Source organism: Chinchilla lanigera, unplaced genomic scaffold, assembly GCF_000276665.1.
Source record: "Chinchilla lanigera isolate Chin_1 unplaced genomic scaffold, ChiLan1.0 scaffold00101, whole genome shotgun sequence".
Lineage (NCBI taxonomy): Eukaryota > Metazoa > Chordata > Mammalia > Rodentia > Chinchillidae > Chinchilla > Chinchilla lanigera.
Window position 1 is genome coordinate 4,485,473 of NW_004955502.1, and position 18,342 is coordinate 4,503,814.

At 37.1% G+C, this 18,342-nt stretch overlaps 1 protein-coding gene across 1 annotated transcript in view; it reads right to left on the reverse strand.

Moving 5' to 3' along the window:
- Impg1 (interphotoreceptor matrix proteoglycan 1) overlaps nucleotides 1–17,151 on the reverse strand; it is a 143,553-nt gene extending 126,402 nt beyond the window's left edge. Inside the window, exon 1 of the mRNA XM_013505815.1 lies at nucleotides 17,085–17,151. Within this exon, the coding sequence (XP_013361269.1) occupies nucleotides 17,085–17,151 (67 nt within the window). The remainder of the gene's footprint in view (nucleotides 1–17,084) is intronic.
- Between the last annotated feature and the right edge of the window lie 1,191 nt (nucleotides 17,152–18,342).

Here is an 18,342-nt window from a genome sequence, read left to right on the forward strand (position 1 = left end):
AAACAATCTTATTCTGCACCATAAGCTTCTAGAAGAAGAAGAGCAAGTCAAGCCCAAAGCCCAAAGAAGGGAGGAAATTATAAAGATTAGAGCAGAAATTTATGCAATGGATACTAAGAAAAGGACACAATGATTTAGTGAACTGAAGAGTTGGTTCTTTCAAATAATAAATACAATTGATAAAACCCTAGCCATTCTTATAAAAAACAGGAAATAAAAACTCAAATTCATGCAATAAGGAATGAAAATAAAATCACTACAGATCCTGTAGAAATTCAGAATACTATCAATACCTACTTCAAAAATCTTTACTGTCATAGGATGGAAAACACCAAGGAAATGGACAGATTCCTAGACACATATGGATTACCAAAGCTGAATCAAGAAGATATAAAAATCCTGAAAAACTCAATAGAAGTCAAAGAAATTAAAAATGTAATTAAAAACTAACCAACAAAAAAAGCCCAGGTCCTGATGGATTCACAGGTCAATTCTACAAGAAATTTAGAGATCATTTAATGTCAATTCTTCTCAAACTCTTTAATGAAATTGAAAGGGAAGAAATTCTCCCTAACTCATTCCTGGACACAAGTATTACCCTGACACCAAAACCAGATAAAGAGCCAATCAAAAAAGAGAACTAGAGGCCCATCTCCCTAATGAATATAGATGCAAAAATCATCAGTAAAATATTAGCAAACAGAATGCAGCAAATCATCAAGAAGATTATACACCATGACCAAGTGGGATTCATCCAAGGAATGCAGGGATGGTTCAATATATGCAAATCAATAAACAAAGTACATGATAGCAACACAGCTGAAGTAAAAAATCACTTGATCATCTCAATAGACACAGAAAAAGCTTTTGATAAAGTACAACACGCATTCATGATAAATACCTCACAAAAAATTGGGATAGGTAAACTTTACCTCAATCTGATAAAAGTCATCTATGATAACCCAACAGCAACCATCATACCACTGGAGAGAAATTGAAAGCTTTCACTTAAAATCAGCAGCAGGACAAGCATGTCCACTCTCACTACTCTTATTCCATATAGTGCTGGACACATTAGCCAGAGCAATTAGACAAGAGAGAGAAATAAAAGGAATAAGAATATGAAAGGAAGAAGTGAAATTATCATTATTCACAAGTGGCATGATACTCCACACAGAAGACCCCCAAAACTCCACCAAAAGACTTGTAGATTTAGCAATCAAATTGAGTAGTGTAACTGGATACAAAGTCAACACTCAAAAATCCATAGCATTCTTGTACAAAAACAACAAACACACTGAGAGAGAAATTAGGGAAACCACACCTTTCCTATAGCATCCAAAAAAGTGAAAAACTTTGGAATAAATCTAACAAAGGAAGTAAAAGATCTATACAGGGAAAATTATAGTACTGTGAAAAAAGTGATTGAAGAGGATTTCAGAAAATGGAAAGATATTCCATGTTCATGGATAGGAAGAACCAACATTGTGAAAATGGTCATACTCCCAAAATTGTTGTATAGATTCAATGCAATCTCAATTAAAATACTATTAGTATACTTCATGGATCTAGAGAAAACATTCCTAAAATTCATCTGGAACCAGAAGAGACCCAGAATAGCAAAGGCAATCCTGGGCAACAAAGGCAAGGCATGAGGCATCACAATCCTTGACTTGAAATTATGCTACAAAGCTACTGTGATAAAATCAGCATGCTACTGGCAAAAAATAGACCAGAGAATCAATGAAACAGATTAGAAGATACAGATACAACTATAAACACACTCAGCCCCCTTATCTTTGACAAAGGGATCAAACATGTTTACTGGAAGAAAGATAGCCTCTTTAATAAATGGTGCTGGAAAAATGGGCTTTCCACATGTTTAATACTAAAACTAGACCCATGTCTATCACCATGCACTAACCTAAAGTCAAAATGGATCAAAGATCTAAATATTAAAGCAGAAACACTAGATTTACTGGAGGAGAAAGTAGGTAGAAATCTTGAAGACATAGGGGTAGGCAGAGAGCTCATGAACAAAAACCAAACTCCTTGGGAAATACTTTAAAGAATCAAAAACTAGGATTCTCATCTTATTGAAAAGTTTTTGCACATCAAAAGAAATCGCTAACAGGGTAAAGAGAAAACACACAGATTGGGAAAAAATTTTAGCCAACTGTCCCCCAGACAAAGGACTTCTATCTTGAACATACAAAGAATTAAAAAAAATCAGGCCCCTAAAATTCAAAGACCCAATTGAAAAATGGGCATCTGAGATGAATACACACTTCTCTGATGAAGAAATACGAATGTCAAACAAATATTTGAAAAAATGTTCAACAACATCATTGGTCATTCAAGAAATGCAAATTAAAACAACACTGAGATTCCATCTCACTCCAGAAAGAATGGTTATCATCAAGAAATCAACCAATAACAAATGCTGGAGGGGCTTTGGGGAACCCTTCTCCATCATTGGTGGGAGTGCAGACTGGTACAACCACTGTGGAAATCAGTGTGGAGATTCCTCAAAAAATTAGGATTAGAGGTCTCAGTTAATACAACTATTCCCCTTCTGGGTATTTTTCTAGAAGAATTGAAAACATCATACCACAGTGATATATGTGCACCCATATTTATAGCAGCACAATTTGTCACATCTAAATCTTAGACACAACCCAAATGTCCATTAGCTGAGGAATGGATAAAAAAGATGTGATATTTTTTGTACAGTGGAGTATTACTCAGCTATAAGGAAAGATAAACTTGAGGTTTTTATAGGTAAATAGATAAGTGAATTAAATCAGACCTGCATGTTTAAATATCACATTTTCTCCCTAGTGTAAAAACTTGAAAAAGTAAATAAAATCTGAAAGGTACAATAGATAATTGTGAAAAGGAAAATAACTGCTCAAAGGGAAGTAACAATTGAAATGAGGGAAAGGAGAAAAGAAATAAAGAAGGAAAGGGAAAATATATATGCACGTATAAGGATAGCTGGGATAGTTGTGCTGCTGATTTCTATTGGTTTATTGAAAGGAACAGTTAATACTTAAAATTTTTTTTGTCTTTTTTATTTCTGTAACCAATTGTGCATGCTTATATGTGGTAATCTGAACAACTAATTTGAAGACAACTATATTCAATATAACAACCATTGTTGAATTCCTACCATTTTGTTTAGTGAAATTCTGTATCATTTCCAGTGTTTTTTTAAAATTTTTTTTTTATTCTCTTTTTAAAAAATGGCCACCAGCAAATGAAGTTCTTCAGATCTCGGTTAGTAAGAAAAGACTCAGAGAGAATGTTTAAGGGTTAAAGATGGCTTTACATCATAGCTATTGAAATCAGAAATGCACATCCTGGGGGCAAGGGATTTAGCTCAGCGACACAGCACCTGCCTGTCAAGCACAAGGTTGTGAGTTCGACTCCTGGTACCGGAAAAAAACAAAAACAAAAACAAACAAATGAAACGAAATACACATCCTATTTGACCCCACAGTTCCATAGCTGAAGTGCAAAAATATTTAGAGTATATTTTTGTGTATAAACATATTTGTTGAAGCAGTGTTACTAATGCTCCAGTCATGCGAACTTCTTTCTCCTCTAACACACCAAGTTTATTCTTGCCTCAGAGCTTTCACATTTGCCATTTCTGCTGTCTAGAATTCTCTTTAGTTCTCTTAATTTTCCTCATTATTCAAGCTTTGCTCAGGTCATCTCTTTGAAAAAGGGTTTGCCTGGCCACCCTTTCTATAGCAGAAACCCTTCTCTTATCATAACACCAACACTACTGCCTTCATGAAACTGACATGTTTAGCTTTTCTTTGTTTCTTATACTACATGTTGGCTGACTTTGTACATGGAAGTTACATTTTCTTCGTCTCTGTATCCTTAAAAGAATGCGTGGATAAAGTATTCAGTACATATTTGAGGAACAGATGATAGCTGAATGAGCATCAATAGAGAACTGGTCAAAAAATATAGCTCAACTGTACAATAAATCTATATTGTTCATAGCACAAATTCAAGGAAATATGCACTACTTAAGGAAGATTCACTCAACAATATTTGTTAAACAGCTTATGCTATGATCCAGACACTGTTATAGGAATTAGATACAAAATGATGTAGAAGACAAATCAATTTCTTAAATAAATAAATTCTTAGTCAGAAAGTACTGGCATAAAACATGATAAATTAAAAATAGAAAAAATGTAAAACTATATGTACATATGTATACAGGCTTAAATAGGCCTACTATTGTTTCTCGAGGTGGATACGTAGGAAACTACTCCCAGTGATTAGTCTCAAGAAAGGGACTTGAAAGTCAGGCACAGTGGCTCATACCTGTAATCTCAGTACTGGGGAGACATAGGCAGGAGGACCGCTAGGAGTCTGAGGCCAGCCTGGGTTACATAGTGAGTTCAAGGCCAGACTGAACTATATCATGAGACCCTGCCTCAAAAAAGAAAAAATGGAAAGAGCTTTAGTTGGGGTGGGTAGATTGAGAAAATAAAGAAAAGAAACATTTATGTTTCATGTGATAGCTATATGAATTTTATTTTTTTTTTTACCACGAGTGTGTTACTTTTAATAATTACAACCTTAGAAAATTCAATAGGAAATGTTGAGCAGGTCATATTACAACTGAGAGCCAAAATGAAAAGAAAGGAAGTGATTTTTTGTGACTCTCTTGAAACTTTGCAAAAAGTATTACTTCCTAAACCACTTTTTACAATTATATATTGTTAGGGTTGTTTCCTTGTTTGCTTGGTTTAAATACAATGAAAAGCTCAAAGCAGACTAAAATGCATACCAAAAAGTCTTGTGATTAAAGAAGTTCAAAATGTATGAAAGAGCTTGTGAAAATTAAGAAAATTTTCTTCAATTACACTTGTTAGCTCAGTTAGAGACTATCTGTGATAATGCCAGAGTTCAGGAGTCTAAAATTTAAAAATGTACAATGAAAATAAAGTATTCAATATTAAAAATATTAATAACAAAAACAAACAAGAGAGATCAACCAAATAAGGAGAAAACAAAATGAACCAATAAGAGGATTAGAGGAGGAAAATGTACTCTCTACAAAATTTCTGTACACATGAAAAAATATAAGAAGATACTCTGAGTAATGGTTTGGCAATATTTGAAATTTCACATGAAATGAATAAAGTTTTAGAAATAATATAATTTATGAAAACTGAAGAAGAGATAGGATAACTAGATATTGTGACTGACCCTTAAAAAACCAAGGAGCCCAGTTTTCCACAAATATGTTTCTGAGTTTAAGAGAGGGCTCTAACAAATATTCAAGGAAAATATAATTCCTCTTTTTTTGGTGCAGGGGCTCAAACGCAGGGACTCATGCATGCTAGACAAATGCTCTTCCAAAGAGTTATATGTACAGCCCAGTAATTCCATGTTTATACAAACTTGTCTGAAACATGCTAAGGGAAGTATGTGAAAAATATTCATGGTACCAGCTCATTTATGAGCATGACTGCATCAATTATAAATAAAATATTAGTACATGAAACCCAGAAATGTATGAACAATGACCATGCTGGGTTTATCTCATGAATGTAGGATTGCTTTAGTATTTGAAAACCAATTAAAGTAATTTATCACATTAGTGAATTAGAAGAGAAAAAACACTTGCTGATCTTAATACATATAGAAGAAGCACAGTAAACTTCTATATCTATTCGTAATTGAAAACTCTTAGCAAATTAGGACTAGGAATGAAATTTTTTGCTTGGTAAGGAGCATTTACAAGAATAAAACAAGCACAAAAAGCTAATGTAAGAATCATACTTAATGGTAAAATATGCAAAGTGCCCCTTAGAAACCAGTAACGAGATAGGAAAATCCAAGATAGGTATGTGGTAGGAACTGATGGGCTATGAAAGCAGTGAGGAAGTAGAAAGACACAAAAGACAGAAAGATGGAAAAGAAAAACCCACATGTTTTTCTTCAAAAATGATTGGATTTTTAAAAATAGAAGACTCCAAAATTGCTAGTGAGTTTTCATAACTGAGATTGGCAAAATTATTGACTGCAAAACCAGTATGGAAATACCAATTGCATTTTTATACAAAAATGCAACAAGAATACAATTTCTATGATTACAACAAATATAAAGTATCTAGGGAGGGATAAGTCTAAATATGGAATCTTTTTATTAAGATAATTTTGCAACTTTATTGAGAAGTATTAATAAAAGGAGAGATCCTCCATTTTCTTGGGTAAAAAGACAATATTAGAAAAGTGTTGATTCTCCCCAAAGTGACCTATAGATTCAGAAGAAGTCCAGTCAAATCCCTACAATCCAGATGTAGATATTCTACAATGTATGTATTTCAAGACATCATGTCACACACAATAAATTTCTATAATTTTGTCAATTTAAAAAATAAAATAAATCCCAAAGAAGTGTTTTGTGGAAATTTACAAGCTAATTTTTGAATAAATTATAGAAGGGTTTCGGTCACGAATAGCTTAAACACTCTTATAGGAAGAGGAAAAAGCAGGACATATGTGCTGTACAAGGTACCAAGTTTACTGAAAGTTTGCAACACTTTAAGCAAAGTGGGTTTGGCTCAGGGTGATAGGCTGGAACTGGTAACCTGGACAAACTCATGGTCTTGATAGAAGGAATTACAGAGCGGAGAAGAGAGGAGCAGCTATCCAGTGACTGACACTAAAGCAAATGATCACATGTGTATTAAAAGTTAGGTTTCATTTCACAGCAGACAGTTATGAAATGTGTAAGGCAGGGCCACACAACTTTTATAAGGTAGTACCAGAGAATATTTTTGTGAACTGGAATTAGAAAAGGATTTCTTAAACAAAACAACAAAACACAAATCCTGAAGTTAAAATGCTGATAAAGTCTTAAGAGTGACTGCTTATGATAGAATATTGTTGAGAGGAAGAAGAAAACCTATAAACTAGAAATGACATTTGAAAGATATGCATCTGCACAATAATTTCTAAAAGATCTCCTTCATAGCAACAAGAAAAGACAAATATTTTAAAGCATCCTAATAAAAGTAGGCAAAACACTAGCTTTAGTATTTTTGAAGTGAGAAAACACAGTGGACTCACATATATATGAAAATGTGTTTAGCCTCTTTAGTAATCAGGGCAATTAGGTTAAAACTTCAGAGAGGTAACATTTATACCATATTACTCCACCATGTTGTGGGTGAGAAAATAATACTTCTTATTTCTTAAAAAATGAAAAGCCATACAATACCAAATGTGGAAGAAGATTTGGAACAAAAAGAATGTTTACCAACTGCTTTTGGAAGAAAAAATGGTACAAGCTTAGAAAGAGTTTGATGTTACCTGGAAGTATACCTACCTGTGACCCAGTAACTGTCCTCCTAGGTAAGTATTTCAGTGAGAACCCTACCTATGAACCTCAGGGACACAGAGGGTGTTTGTACCAGTGTTGTACATGGCAGCTGAGTCCATTGGCAGAAGAAGTACTGCACTTAGTATGTCTCAGATACCTCCTTTTAATTATTTTATTGTTTATTCATTAACTGGTTTGTATTAATATCATTTAGGTTCATCCATATTTCCTGGGTTTTGTGATCAGTCTTTCATTTTTATACATGTTCACAGTACAATGATTCCTACAGACATGCAAATGAAGTTTCCATCTCTTTATATAGTTACTTTTCTTGCCTTGTGCTAAGAGCACCTGAAATCTGTTCTCTTAGCAAATATTTGCTGCACCATACAATACTGTTGGCTCCAGTTCTTACACTTAGATCTCTAGGATTATTCATCCTACATAACTGCAACTTTGTACCCTTTCACCAACCTTCCTTCTTCCTGCCCCTGGTCCTCACCACTCTAGGCCATTTATGTATACAGTATCCAATGTTTCAGACTCCACACATAAGTGATATCATGCAGTATCTGCCTTTCAGTGTCTCACGCTACTTGGTGTAGTGTCTTCTAAGTTTACCAATGTGGCTGCAAATGGCAAGATATTTGTATATGAGAAGGATGTGCAGCCCCTCAAACCCCATTATGGTTTGTGTGGGGGTGTTCCCCCAAAGCCTCATGTGGTCATGGGGCAGGCTTTTAGAGTTTGATTGATTATGGGTGTGAGAGCTACACTTGCCCTGGGGTAGATAGTTTGCATATGTAAGGGAGAGGAAGAGGCCGCTTGCCACCATTCCTCCCTTGAGTGGTTGTTGCTTTTGCTGTGTTCTGCCGCCATGAGCTGTAGCCCTCTGCCATGTGCCACTCTGCCTTGCAATCTGCCAAGTATGGTCTGAAACCTCCACAAACTGTAAGCTAAATAAACCTTTCCTTCCTTAATTTTGGGTGTCAAGTATTTTGTCCCAGCAATGAGAGGAAAGTAACCAAGACAGAATTTGGTACCAGGTGTGGGGTCCTTGCTGTGACTATATCTGACCATGTGGTTCAAGAGCCTTTGGAAATGGCTTGTGGGAAGTGTTTGGAAAGGTTTGGAGTTGTTGCCTGAAAGAGAAGCACTAGAACACCTTCGACTGCTCTGTTTGGGAGATTCTGGTCAGAGCTCAGAAGTTCAGAAAGCTGATAGAAATCCTGTCGGTAAAGACCGGGTTGGGGAGGTTTCTGTTGGGAAGAAGGACTCCATTGGTTGTTGGACTCCAGACAGTATGTGTTATGGCTTGGCAGAAAGTTTGTCCGCATTTTGCTTGTGTCCAGACACTTTTGCCTAAGACTGAGATTAAGGGCAGCAGTGGACTGATTAATCTGGCAAAAGAAATTTCAAGGCAGTCAAATTTTGGGGAAGTGGTATGGCTATTGTTGGGGGCCTTTAGCCAGATTTACTTGTTGAGAATCTGGCCTTTAGCCAGATTTTATTTGTTGAGAATCAAGAACAAAGAGCCCAGCAGGATGATTTAAAATGTGAGTTTGGCCAGAAAGGAAGCTCCAGTAAAGCAGTGGACTGCAAAGGTGGAGCTGAAGAGACCTCCATTGCTGAGAAGGAACAAGAAAAAAGATGGCCTGAGGGCATCACAAGAAGCAGCAAGTCTCCACCCTTTGCAACATCAAAACTGCAAAGGTGAAAGACCTTGCCTTGAGAAGGAAACTGCTGAGAGCCATGTTCCAGAATGGTGGTGGCGGCTGCACCAGGTTTGAGAATGGTGGCAGCATAGAGAATTTGTTCCTCAGAATTGGATTCAGAGTGCCCAGCGATCCAGGCACTCAACCCCTATGTCCAAGAGAGAGGAAAGCTTGGCTACTGCTCCAGGTGGCAGCAGACCTTGGCATCATCCCTGTGGCCCTGGCTTTGGGTGCATGGTGAATGCAAGAATTCTGAGGTTAAAGAGGCTTCCACTCAGATTTCAGAAGGCCTGGGAGGCCAGGCAGTGTGCCCCTGAGACAGCAGTGTGTGAGGCTGTGAGTGTGAAGCAAAAGGTGCACTGGAGACCTCAGAGGTTTAGAAAAGCCAGGATGGTGGATCGTCTAAGGAAAGCTGCAAGGAAGGAGAGGAAGAGGTTGCTTGCCACCATTCTTCCCTTTTGTGCTTGTTGATTTTGCTGTGTTCTGCCACCATGAGCTGTAACCCTCTGCCATGTGCCACTCTGCCTTATAACCTGCCAAGTATGGACTGAAACCTCCATAAACTGTGAGCTAAATAAACCTTTCCTTCCTAAATTTTGGGCATTGGCTATTTCATCCCAGCAATGAGAAAAAAGTAACCAAGACACCCCCTTAACCTGATCCTCTTGGGCTAATCTTTTTTAATTTTAAATATTAAAGAAACTAACAAAACAACAGTGAAGACAAAATCAAAATAACACAAAAACACAAAAATGATACATGACCTCAAAACAAAATGATAAGAATTAACAATGATTGCAACATTACATACTGTTATCTTCAACAGAGTTGTTCAGTCCACCAGCCGTAAGAATGTAAGATTGATCAAACAATCAAAGACAGTAACGAGTAATTAAAAAAAAACATTGGAAATGATGCAGAGCTTCACCGTACAAGATGGTAGGAGTTCAACAACTGTTCTTATACTGTGTATTGTTGTTTTCAGATCACTCATTCTGTTTACCAAATTCAAGCGTACAAAGTTTGTCAAGAAAAAAGAAAATTTTAAGCATTAACTGTTCCTTTCAATAAACCACAGACATCAGCAATACACCTATCCCAGCTATCCTTGTATATGCATATAAATTTTGTTTTTCATTTTAGAGAGAAAAGAAGAAAACTGCAAAATAACAAAAATAAATACATAAACTAAACAGCATAGAAAACAAAAAAAAGATACAGAATTTTAAAACATGGTATAGGACATTAACAGTGGTTGTTATATTATATAATGTTATCTTCAAAATGGTTGCACGTATAACCAGATATAGGCATGTAATATTGATCAATTATACATTAACAGTTTCTTTCAATAAACCAACAGATATTAGTAGTATAATTATCCTAGCTATCCCGTACTTATATACGTATTTTTTCCCTCTTCCTTCTTTCTTTTTCCTCTCCTCTCCTTCATCCCAGTTGCTCCCTCCTGTTTGAGCAGTTTCTTTTCCCTTTCACAATATCTATTGTATTTGTCTAGATCTTTGTAGGCTCTGGCTCACTCTGGGGAAACAGCCATGGCTCCTCCCACAGTCCTATAATGCGACCTGTTTTCCTGCCCTAGGTTTTGCTGTCCCTGGTGTGAGAAGTGTCAGCATCTGCTTGCTGTCCATAAGTTAGCATGCTTGTCTGGTACCATAAGGCCACTTCCACTTGTCAGTTATCACGAATAATGCTGTTATGAATGTGGGAGTGCAGATAGCCCTGTAAATACTGATTTCTGTGCCTTTGAGCTTTACTTTTAAGTCACTGTGCAAGCTTTGGGAGTTTTTTTTTTTATTTCCCTTTCCTTTCTATTTCTTTTATTCAAGAAGGAAAAGGTGGCTTACAATTTACAATGAACCTATAGATTCAGTAAAAGGGGGAAAAAGCAGATAAAAACAAATCCTTTGGTGGACCTTAGTACAAAGACCCACACCTAATCTCTTTCTAGCAGGGCAATAAATCATGCCTTTTAAACCTGTGACACAGGAGAATTGCCAGGATAGCTTTAAGAATCCCTCTATTTTGGATCCCACCTGGGGCCAATGAAATCAGAATCTTCAGTGCTACAGCCTCAGCACTGGTGTTGTTACCCAGTCTGAGAACCGCAGCATGAAAGCAAGCTTTTAGTCTGGAAAACCAAACCAACAGAAAAGGAGACTGGCAAAGGAAGGTCTTCTGGCAACTGGTGGCAAGTGGACTGAAAATCTTGGGTAGATAGGAATAACATTAGCAAAGACATGCGGTCACTGATTCTCTCCGAAACAAAGAGAATGAGATAAGTTTGGGTAGAGTCAGAGAAACTTCAAAGTATAAAGAGACAAGTCAAATGAAATTAAATGATTTCAATCCTCTCAGGAAGGAGGAGGAGAGGGTGGTAATAGCAATGGGGACACTCATCATAGACATTTTAGGGTCAGCATATATTGGCATATATTGTAGCACACACATCACTAAAAGTCCTCTGAGGCAAGCATTGCAGTTCTTATTTTACAGATGAAAAAACCATGAGAGGGAGCAATTTATGGACTGAGCTATTTTCTCAGGTCATGCAGGGAGTGACTAAGTCCCTGCTCTTGGCAGGCCCAGAGCCTCTGTGCTTCATGATGCTGTCATCACTGCTTCTGTGGAGAAGGGGTGTCAGGCTGCAGCCCCACGGGGAGAGAAGAGGTTTGGGAAGTGGGTTGGGGCACCAAGGGAATCACAGAAGCCTGGAATGATGGGATACTGTCTAGGGCCCCTGTAAGACAACAGTGTAGTGAGTTATTTAACGGATGCACTCCATTTATTTAGTTTTTTCTAATATATAACACTTAGTATCTCAGCAATGAGAGCAAAAAAGTTAAGTTTTCCCAGATTAAAAAGCAGATCAGGGTATAAAGTTCATACTACTCTAACAAGAAGACTGTTGAGCTGGGTGAGTCCTGTGCAGGGGCCCCAGACAAAAGGTTTTAGGATTAATGTGCAGCACACTGAGATCCAAGCAGGCAGAGGAACTTCAGAACCTGGGAGAGGCCAAGGTAGCGGGGTGAAAATAAGACCAGATCCAATAGAAAGAAAGAGGGGAAGTTGTTAAAAAGTAGTGCTTCAGAATTTTTGCAAAGGCCAAAGCTATCGCAAATGTAGAGGTGAAATTTTGATGTCTAGATGCAGGTGGTAGTGTTACTCTTGGCTGAGAAGAGGCTTTCCATTTTGTCAAATAATATCCATGAGGCAAGGTGCTACTTTTAGGTAAATAACACAGTCTTAAGTATGCTGCTTACCACTAAACTAAGGCTTTAATGGTGGGCACTTAAGAAGACACCATGAAACGTTCTTTGAAGAGTTTATAACTTTACATCTATTTAAAAATGTATAACAGAAGTTCTAAGACAGGTGCCCTGCTTTCAGGGCATGGGATTCCAGGATGAAGGATATTACCAGCTATTCTGAGACCAGCCATGAAAAACGGATGGTAGCAGTGGCTCAGAAGTAGCAATCATCTGATGCTCAGCAAAAGAAAGCTGGCTTTTAAATGAGCTGTAAAAACCACCTCAGTTCCATCATCACATTGCACTGATTATTAGAAAAACTGTATGTGAAGCAGGGCTGGGTACAGATCAAGTCTCAGTTTTCGCTCTAATTCTTCTACCACAAATGATTTTAGTACTCTCTGTCTTAGGTTCCCAACTACAAATGAGCATATTACCTATCACCCGGCTTGTGCTTTTAGAAGGAAAATACTTTAAGCTAAAGACTACTGACATTTGCTAGCGCACCTCTTGTCTGGGAAGTGTTTTGATCAGGTCTAGACTGACCCGGGTATACTGGATCAATAATAGCACCGTGTGCTTCAGACTGTGGCTCAGTTAAATGTAATTTTGCTTATTTGCAGATGCAGCAGAAACCTGAAGATACATGGTCTGTACATGTTCTTTTCTGTATGCAGTTAAAACTTTCAGATGTGGGACATTTCAGTGATTTTGAGATCCTGACTGAGCTCCCTCAGACTCCTTTCTCTTTGGCTTTCTTTCCCTTTCTCTGGGGGACAATACCGAAAGAGACGTCAGTGATGGAGAAGAGATGGGAAGGCTGAACAAAGAAAGCCAGGTTGGGGCGAATCAAGGTGGCTTTGCGAAGGCACTCCGGGGAAAGGCACCATTTCCTCAAGAGCGCGTGAACATAAATGGAGGTATTAGCAACTGACACCCTCATGCTTAGAAGTAGCCTTGTGTCCTGTAGCTCTCCGATGTTCTTCCTGCATTTGCTGTGGCTGTGAGAGGCGCAGGCTTGGGAAAATGTTCTCAACAAATGATAGCACTGTCTGCTGCAGTTCCCAGATGGATGGAGGCGTTTCCATCCTGAATTCTCGTCTCCATGGTTGAGTTGGGAGACCTCATCAGTTCACTTCGAGCTGGCTTTGGCATTCACATCTGGTTTCACAGGGCAAGAAGCACATCCTCTTCCCTTATTAAAGCGGTTCCATTTGACATGGTGCTCTTGTTCTGTGAGGCCTTGGGTCCCCAAAAGTTCCACTTTGGGAGGATAAAGCTCACATTCTTGTTAGAAGCTTTCCTTCCAACACACTGTTTTTGCGGTATTCTAAGGGTTGGAATAATTAGTTTTCACCTTACACCTACAGAAGTATCTTTCTTATTCTTAAGCAAGAAGTACTGTGGATGAGACTGCAGTCACCTGGAGCTTTACAGTTCACAATGCCGTGACAAGGCCAGCACTTTTATTATAGTCCTTAAAAAAATATAGGTTAAATTGTATTGTAAAAAGCAAACTTCGTTGCCTCAGGTGGATTGTTTACAAAAAGAATAGTCTGTGAAAACGATTGTAGCAACAAAGTACTATGTACTAGTGTGCAAACAGAGTCACTATTTAATATGGCAGCACTCTCATGTTTGACAGAAATGGCCCAAAGAGCAGCAGATAAAGCCAGCTCCTAATTAGCTTACACAGACAGCAGTCTCCTCATGTGCTCAGTGCTACAAGCAGAAGGGGCCACGAGACAGCAATTGCTTTTTATTTTTAAAGCAAGTATACAACCTGATAACGCTTTAGGTGTGTTCCCACAGTTTGCCGAGTTCAACAGTCACCTTCAATCTACAAAGTTTTGATTTTAAGAACATCTCAGATGTGACTGAACACAACCGAAGCAACCTGCGCTGTTGCTCTTGAATTATATCCTCTCGAGACTAGCACAGGCAGGTGGGGTACAGGGGCTGGGGAGTCAATGTGACCACACTGGCAGCTGTCTCACGTGTGCGATGGTTCTCTGTTAATGCAGCCACAAGAAGGGAAAATAGCTTCCTGGGTAATTTTATGAAATGAGTGTGTGTCTCTATAGCCCAGCAAGAAGTGAAGTATCTTCAAATATAAATTTCCTGACATTTCCAGCTACTAAAATATGTATCCTGCCTTGGTGAACTAATAATAACTTAGTGAAAGCTTTCATTTAGTATAACCAAATGTAATGCAGAAGGGACATATTAAGATAAACACAGTCCTATTTTAGGGCTTGCCAAGGGTGAGTTTTCTCTCTTTTTCTTTCTCCCACGCATTGAATGTCACAAGCAATAAAATGAGATTTGTTATATGAAATGGAAAGATGAGAACATAGAGCAGCACCATGTGTAGGAGACAGAAGGGCACCCCTTTCATGAATCCTGAAGGGAAGAACCTTGGTCTTGAAATAATTGTTTGAAATGTTGAAGTATCTTTTTGTATGTGCTTGTATGTTAAAATAATTTTATTTAATGAACATTTCAAAATTGAAGCATTTTGCCTTTGTGCATATATGGGAAAACTACACCCAGAATCTGTAAACCTTAAAGGAAACCATTTGAAATATTGATATGTTTTGACTCTTTTTGTATTTTGTGTCTAGCACAGTGTTGTGTATGTGGTAAGCACTTTCTAGAACCAAACTGGGAAAATCATTGAAAAGTGTAGAAAAACTTAGAAGCAATTTGTCATGGCATAAAACAGTTTATGCTGCTCTGACCCGGTAGTTTTATTTTAGCGAATTTATGATGAATCTTAAGTACTGAGAAACTTATGTGCAAGACTACTTGTCTTTATTGTGGTTATTTAAAATCAAGTAATTAAAAACAAGTCATTTTCTTTTGTTGAGTATTCAGATAAAGCAAATCTTGATATACCTCTTAAAGAAACATTATGCAGTCAATAAATTGATGCTCCTCCAAACTAGATAGCGCTGTAAAATTATCTAATGCAATAAAACTGCCAAAAACCTGAGGTAGTATGTTGCAGACCTAAAATCATATAGAAATTAAATTAACATAAATTAGCATGATTAGAAAAAGACTGAGGAAGCCTGGGAAACCTGAGGAAACCTGTGTTTGGAAGGAATTATTACAGGTAAGCTTTTAAATAATTTTTTGATTTTTAAAAAAGTTATTGAAAAAAGCAACTGTTAAATTTAACTAAGCCCTCAACTATTAACAGCTAGTTGTGTTGAACGTTTTTCTTTTCCCTAAACCATTTTCTATACAAATATTCTCATGATGGTTAATCAGTCACAAATACAAACCAGTCCTGCTAAGTACATAAACTTTAATTAATACAGATTCACTAATTAAAGAGTAACAGCTATTCCTAGATCTTAGGATCATATAGAGTAAGGAGCCCCAAACTAGTAGTATGTCAGGATTTTTCACTTATGCAGTTAGAACACAGTTCCCTAGAATAAGAATATAACATATTGCTGCTTTTTTGTATGCTTGTTTTATTTAACTTATTGTATATAATTAGACTATTTTAATTGTTTGTAATGGCTGATATGTAATATATGAAAATAGAAAAGTAGTTAAATTAGTTCACATGATTAATCAAACAAAAAAGCAAAACTGCTTTGCCTGATTAAGTTTATCAAACAGATAAACTGGTGCACTTCAGCAGATTAAGCTCAGAATATATTAGAATACCACCATTTGTTTCCAGTTGAAATGTTTTTATAAATGTAAAATTTAAATACAATTGATAATTGAAAGGGTAGGCACATAAACTTTTGCTTCATCTACCATCATTTATAATTAATGAAGTACCAAGGTAACTTTAGCACAAATTTTTCCAGAAATCTTTTCTTCCTCCAAATGTAAACACTGAGAATTTATGTATAAAATAACAGACGGAATCACAGTTATTCATGACTTACAAATGCGACAATTATTTTACTTTCTGTGGACATTTTCAAGCCAATACTTCAATTAAATGTTTCATTATCAGAGTCTTTCAATGTCATCGTTAAAGAAGAATCTAACATTGATGATTTCAAACACCTTAAAAGATTGAGTCTGTTGTAGTGATCAGGCTTATCCTTTAAAAAATCAAGCTTTCTTTAGGAGGTTTGTAAAAAAATAAAATACATTATTTTTCTTAGGCAAGCTTGTTTAGTGGCTTGCTTTAGTTTCAATTCAGTTGAAGCTCTCTGCCATAGAACCTGCACTGCCCCATTCCTTTATCTACAGACAACTCTCCAAAGTTGTCAGCACGAGCCCCGAATCACACGTGCTACTTTCTAAGCACAAACAATTCAGGACTTACTTGGGAGAAAGTAAGAAATACACTTTGGTTTGAGACAGCTCTTAAAAATTAACTTCAAATTTAAATTGTATATGTTTAATTTAGGTGAGTAAATTGAATCGGTTTCACGGTCCTACTCATTCATATTAGTGATATGAATTTGCATTATATGTTTTACAGTAGCAAATAGTATACATCATTGCTTCTCCTTTTTGACACAAAATTGCACTTATGCTTGTGTAGTGACCATTAAATTACAAACTAACATTTTTAGTAATGAATCACCCAACCCACCAACCAACCAACCAACCAGTAAATCAGTCTTTATTCAGAACCTACCATTTACTTGCTTTCTAAGACACAGTGGTACACGTGTCAATTCTGAATGTTCATTGCTGTGCATAGATTTTTACAGATAAGCAATTTAAAAAATGAGCATTTAAACCACTCACCTTTGGTTCCTTGAACATGTAGAAAAATCCAAAACACAAAAATAGCTCTTCTAACTTCCAGACACATCCTGGTGCTTGTGCATCAGCAATCCTGAAAATCACTGAGCAACCTCAAATTTCATTTAAAGTAGTGAAAGGTTGGAAATATGAAAAATAATAAAATATACGTTTCAGCTGAGTGAGGTAACCTTCCTGGTTTACCTTTACAAGTGCTCAGTTAGGGAGAACCTGCAGTGTGTGTGTATCTGGATAATCTGCTTAATTTTCTCCTCCGGTGTAAGCTCTGCTTAAGGACCAGCTGGAGGAGCCTTTATCTCATTATCCTCCTTAGGAACATCTGTCAGCCACGAGCAGAACCCAGAGGGTCCACAGAGTCTTTGTCTCTTCTTTTCAGATTTCCACCATTACAGAGGCGCAGGGCTGGGTGGGGGGGTCCTTTACAGTGCAGAAGAAGGCTGACCGTTGGGGTCAGATGTTTTCCAAAACATAACATGCCCAAGGAGCCTTCTTGGAAAGAGCTTCATTGCTTTGTCTAAAATATCTGGTTAATGAATGTGTGTTATTCTCCATGGACAAAAATCCCTCCCCATTCTCATCCATGTGCTGTTTTGTTAACCACTTTCTATTCAGCATTACATTCGGATGGCTTTATTTGTTTTAACCTTCATTTTAATTTTTAAAATCAGTTCATGTGCACAGTTGAAGGAGTCAAACACCTTTCTACTCTGTGTGCAATGAATAACTATGCCTGCATTTTATCCATGGCTCCATTCAGAGGGCAACCGTTTTTAAGTCTTTAAGCTAATTATTTAATATTCTTATATGTGCTTCTAAATAGTATGCTTTTACTGTTACTTTAGGCCATTTTTCTTTTAGGTATTCTGAAATAATAGATGTTGAAGTTGGCCATGGTGGTACATGCCCCGTAATCTGAGCACTCGAGAGGCTGAGGCAGGAGGATTGCTATGAGTTCGGGGCCAACCTGAGGTACATAGTGAGACCCTGTCCCAAAAAAACCAAGAAATAATAGATATTGAGAATATCATTCTGTGTGTACATACCCCCCCCCTTTTTTTTTTCTTCCGGTACCAGGAATTGAACTTGCAACCTTGCACTTGCCAGGCAGGGGCTTTGCCACTGAGCTAAATTTCCAGCCCTTACACACCCCTTTTACTCACCACAAATACTTTTCTCACCTTTCTATTGTACCTCATTAGTACTGTATTCTGTTTATTGATTATTCACTTTTTATTACTAT